Genomic DNA, 12227 nt, shown 5'->3' with positions numbered 1-12227 from the left:
AAATAAGGATGAGTAAGCCCATGAGATATATAAGGTCATCTTCAAGTGGTTCACAATCTATCCAAGCAGACGTACACATACAAGCTACTACTATGTGAATAGTGGTGTACACTAGGCATATAATCAGAACACTTTGGGGGAACACAGAAAAATGAAAAAAAAAAGATTTCACATAAGAGATTTTTAAGTAATTGTGGATAAAATTTAAGATTTCACTGTGTGTGGTTAGGAAGCAGAAATACAGGCATTAACAAGGTATAGAAATAAAGTCACAGACTTTTAAGAGACTCTAAAAAAATAATGTATAGTTTGGAGTTCGAGAGGATCCAGAAAACATTCATATTCATAGAAAAGAGTAATGGGGAACAGGACTAGACATTTTTATCAGGGCCTGTAGTAAATGGTTTCACAGGTCCTACTAACAAGTTTGGACTTTATCCTACAGATAGTGAATGAAAGCTATAAAAGGTTTTGAGGCAAGTGAGTGGCGCAATCAGATCTGTGCTTTATAAAGATAAACTAAGACCTAGTGAAGGAGACTGAAAGGCTGAAGACAATAAAGGCAGAGAAACCGTAGGACCCAGTACAAATGTCCAGGCCTGAACTAAAATAGTGATCTATCTTTTAAACACAAACATTTAAACTTATCAAACTTAAATTGTTAAAATGAAGCACCAGACTTTAAAAGTAGCCTACATTCTTCAAATTCTACCTGGTATAAAAATTACAAGCTTAAGTAATCTTTCCCTATATTAGAGTAACAATTCATGTTTCACTTCAGTCTCTTGCCTTTTTTTTTTTTTTTTTGCGGTATGTGGGCCTCTCCTGTTGCAGAGCACAGGCTCCAGATGCGCAGGCCCAGCGGCCATGGCTCACGGGCCCAGCCGCTCCACAGCATGTGGGATCTTCCCGGACCAGGGCACGAACTTGTGTCCCCTGCATCGGCAGGCGGACTCTTAACCACTGCGCCACCAGGGAAGCCCAGTCGCTTGGCATTTTAAATAAACTAAAGATATTTAAATCTATCCTTTATACTGAAATCTACACTAAAGTATAGTGCTTCAAATCCAATTCTTATCTTCTTAAGGTTATTGTTCACCTATGGAGAACCAACCTTGAATTTTTTCTGACCGGCATTAAATATACAATTTTTCAACTTATACCAAATATAGTATCTTACATACAAATTAATTTTACAATGCAGTCATTCGTAGGTATCCCCAGGATATTGGTTCCAGGACCCTGCAGATACCAAAATCCCCCATGCTCAATTCCCTTACATAAAATGTATACTACAGGCAGACCTCCAAGGATGCAGAACCCACAGATATAGAGAGACAACCGTACTGGCATTTTGTCTCTTTTTCATCCTTAAAATAAAAAGTCAAATTTATGGCATCTGAGTATTTTTTTAACAAAATCTTAATAAGAGCAGATATTCAACCATAAGTGAACAGCTTTCTAGTTCAAGAAATTCCTTGAAAATACAACTACTCAAATGACAAGTCTGAATAATTACTAGAACCCCCTTCTCCAGAAGCTAAATAAAAATAAACTACAGTACCACTTTTCCCAACAATGCAGGCCATTAATTGAAGGGAAATCTCCAAACCTAGGACAAAATGATATACTTGAACTTTTTTGAGTAAACCTAAGGTTAAGAGCATATATAAAAACTATTTATGAACACTGAAACAAGAATACTAGACTTTCATAATATAAGCTAAGACTATAAATGCTTAGAAGAAGGGAGTACATTGCACTAGAAAGGAAAAAATTCATAACTGGGTTCTAGCCTAGCTAGAACTGTGGAATCATGTGTGATTTAGAGCAGGACCTTATGGGAAAAATATTACCTTGCAGGGTCGTAAGATCCTAAAGAAAGTGTTAAGCGTCATAAACTGTAAAGCACTATATAATCCTATATTATCCTTATGATAACTAAGATTATGAAGACAGATTTGAAAAACATCCAATCGCGCTTAGCATAATGAGCAATAAATACTTACTGAATGAATAAAAGTATTTTAAAATTATTGCAAAGGAAATGATAGGAAAAATGAATAAAACCGACCTGGAGATATTACAGTCTTCAACGAAAAACTCTACACCAATTTTAAACCAATTCCACAATAACCCCCCAATATTTCAAAACTACAAAGCCTACTAAAACCATTCATTTGTAAGAGAAATTTCGTCAGCAGCATACCAAAAAAATAGGTAAATTAGAATCTGAGACCAAAAAACAGTTGTAAGAATGTGTGATGGGGCTTCCCCGGTGGCACAATGGTTAAGAATCTGCCTGCCAATGCAGGAGGCACAGGTTCAAGCCCTGGTCCAGGAAGATCCCACATGACATGGAGCAACTAAGCTCGTGCGCCACAACTACTGAGCCTGTGCTCTAGAGCCCATGAGCCACAACTACTGAAGCCCGCGTGCCTAGAGCCCTTGCTCCAAAACAAGAGAAGCCACCGCAATGAGAAGCCCATGCACCACAACGAACAGTAGCCCCTGCTCACCGCAACTGGAGAAAACCCACACACAGCAACGAACACCCAACACAGCCATAAATTAATTAATTATTTTTAAATGTGTGATGTTAGGCTACTGGAAACACTACAAAGGGAGGGAGACATAAAAATACATATCCCAAGCAAGAATTAGTATTTGGTTTGGATTCAAGATAACCCTCTTCATTAAGCCTAGACATTAAAAGAAAAATCCACCAGTGTTTCTCTCAGTAATTCTAATATTCTTATTGACAAACAAAACACCTATTAACATGGACACTGGCATTACTGTAAAAGGTTGTAACTGAAGGTAATCCGAGTTTCCCTCTGTATACAAACACATAATCACATGGTAAATAAGACCACATCCAAGAGTAGCCCTGGGACACTGCTATAGCAAATTCATTACAAGGGCATTCTCCACTACAACCAGGCATAAAATGGACACACACACACACACACACACACACACACACACACCCACCCACCCACCCACCCACCCACCCAAGGATATCTTCTCCATAACAGTGTTACATCACATTTAGAAAGGATTATTAACCTCTCAGTTAATGGCTTTATGAAAGCCAGAAATGGGCAAGGAAAGAATATAACTGGAAACAAGTGTGAAGCTAAGGTGAAAACAAACTTAAGAACCACTCTTAGGCAAGTACTAAAGTTTCTTAAAATCTTCAAAGGAACGGTAAAGAACACAGACTGCAGATACAAAAACAATTACCTAATGAATTCCTTACAATGACAGTGTAAGTCTTATTTGAAATAACAGCCAAAATAACCTTTTTTTGAAATAAGCTATTATTCACTTTGTAGTTCACCAACATTTATGTAGTAAATGAACACTAAATTTACAAGTTAAACTGAAATTCAGGCAATGCCTTTCATAATATTTACTTGTTCAATTTATTACACTGAATTACAAACAAAATAAACAAATTAGTAATTCACAGGTTCACACAAATGTAGATTGGACAAGTTAATATCTCATAAAGGTCTACTTTTTCTTTTCTTTTTTCTATAAATTTATTTTATTTTTGGCTGCGTTGGGTCTTCGTTGCTGCGCGCAGGCTTTCTCTAGTTGCGGCGAGCAGGGGCCACTCTTTGTTGCGGTGCGCAGGCCTCTCATGGCAGTGGCCTCTCTGGTTGTGGCTCACGGGCTCTAGGCATGCGGGCTTCAGTAGTTGTGGCACGCGGGCTCAGCAGCTGTGGCTTGCGGGCTCCAGAGCGCAGGCTCAGTACTTGTGGCTCACGGGCTTAGTTGCTCCGCAGCATGTGGGATCTTCCCGGACCAGGGCTCGAACCCGTGTCCCCTGCATTGGCAGGTGGATTCTTAACCACTGCGCCACCAGGGAGGCCCAAGGTCTACTTTTTCTATACCTTGATCTATTACTAAAACTACACAACTCTTAATAATAAGTATAAAAGCCTTGCCATCAAACCAATTTTGAGAGTCCACACTGTGGGACATTACAGGTGAGACTGCTTTGTGATTAGACCTATTCAGCTCTGTACTGAGGGTAACCAAACACTCTTGGCCAGGATCCAGGATGAACACATAACATACTCTAACAAATTCTAAATTGAAAATATGTAAAGCAAATCTGCAGTACAGCTATTGGCTTTTCAATGCCCTTTTAATCTTAAAATACCAAACTAGGGCTTCCCTGGTGGTGCAGTGGTTGGGAATCCGCCTGCCAATGCAGGGAACACAGGTTCGAGCCCTGGTCTGGGAAGATCCCACATACCGCGGAGCTCCTAAGCCTGTGCGCCACAACTACTGAGCCTGCACTCTGGAGCCCGCGAGCCACAACTACTGAGCCCACGCGCCACAACTACTGAAGCCCACGCGCCTAGAGCCCATGCTCCACAACAAGAGAAGCCACCGCAATGAGAAGGCCTCGCACCACAACGAAGAGTGGCCCCTGCTCGCCGCAACTAGAGAAAGCCTGCGCGCAGCAACAAAGACCCAACGCAGCCAAAAATAATAAATAAATAAAAAATTTTTTTAAATGCCAAACTAAACTACTATAAAGTTGCATTTTATGTGTATATTTCCCCTTGGTTTTAAACACAACAATACTATATGCAATGTGGTATCCTGAACTGGATTCTGAAACAGAAAATGGGCATTAGTGAAAAAATGGTGATATCAGAACAAAATCTATAGTTTAGCTAATAACACTGTATCATTGTTAATCTCCTAGTTTTGACAAATGTACCATGGTTATATTAACATTAGAGGAAGCTGGGTGAAAGGTAAAAGGTACCTCTCAGTTCTATCTTTGAAACTTTTGTGTAAATATGAAATAAACCCAAAATAAAATTTTTAAAAAGCACAGCTCCAAAAAATCTCTCCCTAAACCTCTCATAATTCCCAGCAATTTGAATAAAGTAACATTATCCAAGCACATTTTTAAGTGGGGAAAACTACTATGAAATCACTTAAATTCTTTCATTTTCTGAGAGGTCCATGTCTAAAATTCATCTTTGAACTAGAAAAATAATTTTCCCATTCGCCAAGGCAAACACACTCAAGCAGTCTTACTAATTTTTACTCAGTGAAAAATGTTATGCACAGGTACCAAACATACAAAGAAAAAATGCTCAGACTGATTCTGGTTCATGTTCATCTGGCGGGAAATGTGATGTCAGTAGAGATTTGGCAGTTCAGAGGAGCTGAAGAGGCATGGAAACAACTTCCCTACAAATATATGGCCACAGCAGGGTAAGGTTGGAGACAGTATTCTATTCTTTGGGTGAGACTCATGTACATACACATATTTTTTACCTGTAACTTCCTCCTTCACTTCTCTCCTCCCCCAATCACTGAACTGATATCTAAAAACTTGGTAAGTTGCAGTTACAAAAAGTTTTTTGTTCTATTTGAAAGATTAAAAAAGATAAGTAGAAGCAATCTGCTTTGCAATTTTACTCATGCAATGGTTTTTAAGATAAACTTTTTTTGTGTGTGTGTGGCATTGTGGGCCTAACGGGATATAGCTCATAAAAGAGGTTTACCAGTCCATAAATTTGTTTAAAAAGTAACAATGCCTCTCACATACATGATTTTAAGCCTTTACATTTTAATCTGCTTACAAGAGGACAAAACCTAAAGTCATACTTTTAAGTCATTAAATCTACTCACATCCCTCTACAGTATAATTTCAAACACTAAAATTAAAAATACAATATTTAATATAGCTTAACATTAGCTTCACTTTTAATGCCTTGGAATACTAAGAATTTCCTGCAGACTATACCAAATATCAAACTTTTTTGTCCACAGTGACAATTCAAAATATCACGAAACAAACCGATTCCCATAATCCACATTAAAAAAAAAAAACACGCAAAAATGATGGGAGAAGTTCCAATTATTTTAATAAGTGAACACATCTACATGTTAAACTAACGCAACAACAAAGATACAAACGAATATAAAATTCACAAAAATCTTAGAAACAGTTTATAGCTAATTGGTATGAAGCCCTCCTGTAACACTGGCCAGCTCCTCCCCCTGCCCCCGACAAACTAAAAATCCTATAAAGAGAATCCCACCACATCTTATCAGACTGGCAATCACAATAAAATGAAAATATAGCTTTGCCAACCAAATTCAACTAAGTATGGTATGCATTAGCATTAATGTAAATATTGATATAATTCCATACACGTACTTTTGTTTCTAACACTGGCATACCTATTCAATTTCAAGAGCCAAAGTACTACGTAACTTCGCCGATTTCAACGGTCACTTAAACTCCATTTATGAAAAATTACTGTAAATTTAAGTAGTCTGCAAAAACTAAAATTCGACAATTTAGAATGGCCATCAAAAAAGCACTCAAAAAGTATTCAAGTGTTCATTCTTGTATACAAGAGTAATTCAAAGAGTAAACCTTTGTTCCTCTTTGTAAAAAAACGATTTAACACTTAAATCGGTAAGATCTAGTAACTTCCAGCAGGAAAAGCCCCGAGTTCAAAAAATACTAGAAACTGAAGACACTGCCTCCGTAGCTGATACTATCTATGGCCGATAGGCTGTGCCTGAAATTTCCGTAGCGCTCGGCGAAGGAGTTTTCAGCACTGATACGAATTGCTCTAACATCCATTTTGGAGTCCTCTACCCCCACCCTCTCAGACTTCATTTTGTAGTGAATTTGGATGGAGGTGCCGCAGTGACAATGTAGAGAAAGCCTGGTCTGGCTTCTAATCCGAACAAGCATGCGAAAGAGCAGGAAAGGGCGCCCCGGCCGCGCGACCGTCCCTCTCCGGGAAGGCGCGGGCGCCGGGGAGGCCTTTCGGGCGGGATGGCGGGCGCGCCGCGGGCCCGGGATGGCGGGCGCAGGGCCTCGGCGGGGGCGGGCCGCGCGCGAGACTTACCGCTCCGGCGGCGGCGGCGGGGGCCCCGGCTGCGGCGGCCGCCTCCTCCTCGTCGTCGCCCGGCGATGGTGGCCCTATCTTGCTGCAGGTAGCGGCCAGCAGAGCGAGCGGTGACGGCTGAGTGTCCTACCCCCGATGGGCGGGTTCAGAGAGGGAGACAGGGGGAGGGGGTGGCGGTTAGGGCCGGGCCGCGCTCGCACAGGAAGTGCGACTCGGGCCTCGCAGGCTGCACCCGGGCGAGCGCCAGCCCGCGCTCTCCTCCTCCTCCTCCTCCTCGCCTCCGGCTCGCACGCACACGGGCTCCACCGTCCGCGGGAAGGCGGGCGGCGGGCCGCGCGCCGGGCCTCCACCTTCCGCCCGGAACCCAGCCCCGGGAGGGCGCAAGCTCACACACACTCACACTCTCTCTCTCTCACTCACACACACACACACACACACACACACACACACACACACACACACACACACACACACACTCACACACACACAAAAAGACGGCGGGCGGGGGAGCGCGGGCGGGGTCGGAGCGTTGGCGCCTCGGGCGGGCAGCTCCCGGGGCGGGGGGAGGGGAGGAGAGAAGCGCGGAGGGAGGGGAGAGGCGAGGGGAGGAGAAAGCGGCGCGAGGGGGGAGCCGGGCCGGGGCTAAGCCGCTCCTCACCTGGGCCGCCGCCGCCGCCACCGCGCCGTTTCCGTGCTGCTGCTGCTGCAGATACTCGCCGTGGCCGCCGCCGCCGCTGTCCACGTCCAAGGCAGCCATTTCCTCTTGTTTCACGGGCTTTTCGGGAGCTGCAGGCACAGCGCGGGGGGGGGTGGGGGTGGGGAGGAAGGCGGGTGGAGGAGAGGGAGGGGGCCCGCGGGCCGAGGCGAAATTACTCCGAAAGCCCGGACCGAGTCCCCTTCCCCTCCCCCACCCGCCCCCCGGCGGCGGCGGCGGCTGCTCCCTCCTCCCCTCCTGCTGCTGCCCCCGCCCGCCGCTGCCTGTAACCCTCCTCCTCCTCTTTCCCTCCTCCTCCTCCTCCCCGCGCTGCCCCTGCCCCCTCTCCTCTCCTCCCCTTTCCCTTCGCGCCGCTCGCTCTCACTCGCGCTCGCTCCTCTCGCACCGTCAGTCACTCACACGCTCGCCCGCCGCCCGCGCCCGCACACGGGGGGATACGCTCCCGGCGGCCCGGGCCGCCAGCCCCGGGCCCGGCGGGCACACTGCGTTGCTGGGGCTTGAGGGGTGGACGGTAGCTGGCGGGGAGGGGAGGGAGGCGGAGGGGATTGCGGCTTTCTGCCTCTCACAGACACTCGGTCGCACACAGGGGGCCGGGAGCCGGCGGCGGTGGCCCCCGGCTGGCTGTGGTCGGCGGTAGCGGCGGCGGCGGCAGCAGCAAGGGTTGCTCTCTCTCGGCTTTACGTACCGGTCATAGTGTGTTTAGGGCACCTCAGGCGGGGCTCCCCGCCGCCTTACACATGGTGAGGAGCGAAGGCGGCGGCGGCGGGAGAGGATGCGGGAAGCGGCGGCGGACACGGCCGGAGCGGTCCGGGGATTTTTTTTTCCTATTTTGATTGACTGTGCGGGAAACACAAAAGGTGGAGCCTCCAGCCCAAAAGGGGGGAAGAGGGTGACAGCCCGCCCGGAAGTTCCGCCCCTCTTCTCCGCGCTCATTCGCCACCACGCTCTTCGTAGGCAGTGCTCATTGGCCCGGATGCCCGTCCGTCACTCGGCCAGGCGGCGCGCTTCCTGTTTGCCCCCCGGGTGGAAGGGGAGAGACAATGAGCGGTCGTGGCGGCGAAGGTTCCCGAGAGCGGCCACGGCTCGCCTGTTACCCCGCTGTGGCCGCCTAGTTCGCCGGCTGCCGCTGCCAGGCCGAGGCGAAGGCCTCTTCCACCTTGCAGGCGCTCGGAGCAGGCCCCAGCAAGCTGTAGGGGGGCTGAGCTGGGGAGGAAATCCGTCCCCGGAGGATCCGGCTCCACTCGACGCTTCCTCCATCCCGGCGGCAGCCGGATCTCCCCAGGGCGCTCTCGGAGCCTCTGCTTCCCTGCGCTGCCAGGAGGCCGCCGCCGCTCAGCCCCGGGGCTGCTGCTGCGACCGCTGCTGCTACTGAGCAAACCGGGCCCGCCCCGCGAGCCCGGGAGGAGGGAGCTGGTATTGGGGGAGACACCCCCTCCGAGGCTGGAGGAGGATTTTCTCTCGTACACGTTCAGCTCTTAGATTCAGTCTGAGCCATCTCGTTCCCATCCCCCTTAGCCCTTGGTTTCCCAACCAGTCTCCCACTTTTACGTACCCTGGAAGCAGGCATTTTAAGCAGAAAAGAAATCTCAATTCACCTCACAGATAGGAGAGCTTTCATTCTGGCCAGTGGCACCAAAGCAGACAAATATATTTCATTTAATACGTAGTGCGTATATTCAAAGGGACACAATCCTTTAAAAAAAATGTTTTTTTCGGCCACATAATCATTTTGTTGCACAAACATAAATTATTCCCTGCTTCTTAATCGTCTTGGTAACGAGTGAAATATCTGAAAAAGCCCATCAATAATTGCCAGCATTTTTAAAATAGTGAATCTCAGCGAAGTTTTTTTTTCTTGGAACATTTTAGTTACACTTTAATTAAAAATCCCGTTTCGCTTACTGGATTAGGTTAACACTCCTTTGCTCTTTGGCATGCTTGACATCTTGATGTCATCCTGGGTGGGAGAAATACTCAAGTTGTGTGTGTGTGTCTGTATGTTGCCAACTAAGAGACATCTCTGCCTATTACCTTTAGATCTAATTGCCAAGAGAGAGGTTAAGCTCAAGAGGTAGAAATGCTGTCCACCATACGCTTTTTGTTAGAAATCTGACTCCAAGAATTAGTGTTCCAACTGTGATTATTATATTTGTTTCGTAAATAAAGTTGTGCTGGGGGCTGGAGTTGTAAAGCCCAAGCACTTGAACTAGATTTTGTGTGCGCTAACTGAAAAGAATTTACGAATTCTTTTATGAGAGACAGAGCTTGCATCTCAGTTTTTATATTTTCATCTTCTCATAGGATCAGAAACATTGCATGGTTAATGGGCACTTAATTGTACAAAAGACGGAATTTCCAGGGAAATGACCTAAAAACCACAAACATGCAAAAACAAGACTTGAAATTCTACATCTAAGAATGAAGTTGATGTCTTCTAACAGTGAGAACTTTTGTCTCATAAGTAGAAGAATCACTTTTTAAAGTAAATTGTATAAACTCTCCCTGTACCATTTTACACTTAAATTCTAAAGGAAAATTAAAGTGTTATAGAATAAGCTGATTTTTGAAGAAGAAAAAGAGGGATGGGAGGCTTCAGGGGAGGACAAGTGAAAACAAGTGGAGTGGGAGAGAGGGAGGGAAGTCACAGTATTGTCACTCTTTCTACTGACATGGATGTAGTGGATAGAGAATAGCTCTTTCCCTAGAAGAGATACTTCAGACATTTTCAGGTGTTTTTCTAGGAGTGGGGATGTGTTTTATGAGTCTAAGCATACTACCTCCATGCCCCTTTCACAAAGTCTTAGTCTAGCCACCCATAGAAAGCAAAGTACTTGGCCACAGAAATTCAGTTCATTTCCTCACTGATACCAATTGACAAATGGAAATAAAAAATCATTTTCAAACATTTTTGGTCCATATACCATTCTGACAAGATGCAAAAACAGTTCATCTAATCTAACTGGAGAAATAATAACCTACCAGAGCTAACTATTCTGCTTTTAATGAAATGCTTTTAAGAGACACATATACCAAAAGTATCACTACTACATAATCAGATTCAGAGGACCTGCTCAGACCGCACTGAAAAGAGTTATTGTCATGGAATATCTTAAGAAGACTGGAAATGAAGGTAGTCTCTGGAAAGAACATCTTTTCTTAGCTATTCCAGTACTGTAGTCAAATCTTGAAATACAATTTGTGTTAATTAAAAGATATTTGTTTTTCGGTAGAAGACGGCCTCTCAATGGCACTTACTGCTACATTACATAGGAACTCAGAAATTGCAGTTGCTTATCAAGAAGGGAAGCGCTGTGCTGGATATTATTTATACTTTCTCCTTTCCAAAGATGATTTGAGGAAGCTCTATGCTGGTCACTGTTTACATCACAGCAGGAGATCTGAATGTCACTTTATTTTCCCTTTTTCTCAATTTCCTCACTTACTTTTTTAAATCTTATTTGTGTTTTTGTAAGTTAAATCCTTTGGAAACCGTGATGAATGTCAAAGGGCCTCAAAGACCTACAGACCCACTGGCATGACATCTTCATGCATCTTCAATCCCCTTTTTCTCTACAAAGAGAAGAGGGCACTAAATAATACTTGGTTCACATCTGCAGGAGCCTAGCCATTCTGCATTAAAAACAGCGACAGCCCTGGTTAACTGCACCACAGCTAAAGGGCTCTGCCCTTTCCTTCACAGCCCCTACTGCCTTTCTTCCCTTCTGAACATCTATTAAGTGAACAGTATTAAATTGCCAATATTCACCCATTTTTTGTCTAAAAAGGTGGCAATTTTGTATAGTTCCACCTAAGTCAATGTCTATTTAACATAAAATTTGTTGAATTTGTTGCTATGATTGTGACCCTCCTTTTACCCACCTCTGAATCTCTTCAGCTTGTGTACACTGGATTTCAAGAATCTTCAAGTTTGTTCTACTTAATCACTATCATATTTCAGAAGTATTCTAGTTGACATTGACTAGGTGTACTTAACCTCCTTCATATTTCATATCTTCCCTACTTTCTCAAAAATATACCTCAAAAGGGCTTCCCTGGTGGCGCAGTGGTTGAGAGTCCGCCTGCCGATGCAGGGGACATGGGTTCGTGCCCCGGACCGGGAAGATCCCACATGCCGCGGAGCAGCTGGCCCGTGAGCCATGGCCGCTGAGCCTGCGCGTCCGGAGCCTGTGCTCCGCAACGGGAGAGGCCGCAACAGTGAGAGGCCCGCGTACCGCAAAAAAAAAAAATATATATATATATATATATATACCTCAAAAGCCGTGTCTCCTGTCTTATTTTTACTTAGTCTACCAAAAAGAGAGCTTTTTGAGGTTTTGCTATGTGCCAACTCCTTTGCATCTTTAATCCTCACAGCCCTAATAGGTAAGTATCATAGGTTCATCATTGTATAGATAAGGAAACTGAGGCTAGCAAGGTTTTCAGACTTGCTCAGTGTCATTTTCAAATAAATGGCAGAGTCAGGCTTCAAACCCACGCGTCAGTCTCACCAATCAACATATCAAGTCTTCTTAAATGATCAACTGAAAAGACTCACCTACCCGTTATGTAAAAAATAAAAGAGAAAAGATAAACACAATAAAGTA

The 12227-nt window shown here is 44.9% G+C and overlaps 1 protein-coding gene across 1 annotated transcript in view; it reads right to left on the bottom strand.

The window, feature by feature from the left end:
- Positions 1 to 9015, bottom strand: part of SP3 (Sp3 transcription factor) — a 64025-nt gene extending 55010 nt beyond the window's left edge. Inside the window, exons 1-3 of the mRNA XM_060016571.2 lie at positions 8309 to 9015; positions 7567 to 7694; positions 6909 to 7034 (exon numbers count right to left, since the gene is read on the bottom strand). Coding sequence (XP_059872554.1) covers positions 6909 to 7034; positions 7567 to 7694; positions 8309 to 8315 — 261 coding nt within the window. The 5' untranslated portion in view covers positions 8316 to 9015. The remainder of the gene's footprint in view (positions 1 to 6908; positions 7035 to 7566; positions 7695 to 8308) is intronic.
- Between the last annotated feature and the right edge of the window lie 3212 nt (positions 9016 to 12227).

This window comes from Delphinus delphis, chromosome 7 (genome assembly GCF_949987515.2).
Source record: "Delphinus delphis chromosome 7, mDelDel1.2, whole genome shotgun sequence".
In the NCBI taxonomy this organism is placed as follows: domain Eukaryota; kingdom Metazoa; phylum Chordata; class Mammalia; order Artiodactyla; family Delphinidae; genus Delphinus; species Delphinus delphis.
Note: the sequence above shows the minus strand (reverse complement) of the source record. Positions and strands in the feature narration are given on the sequence as shown.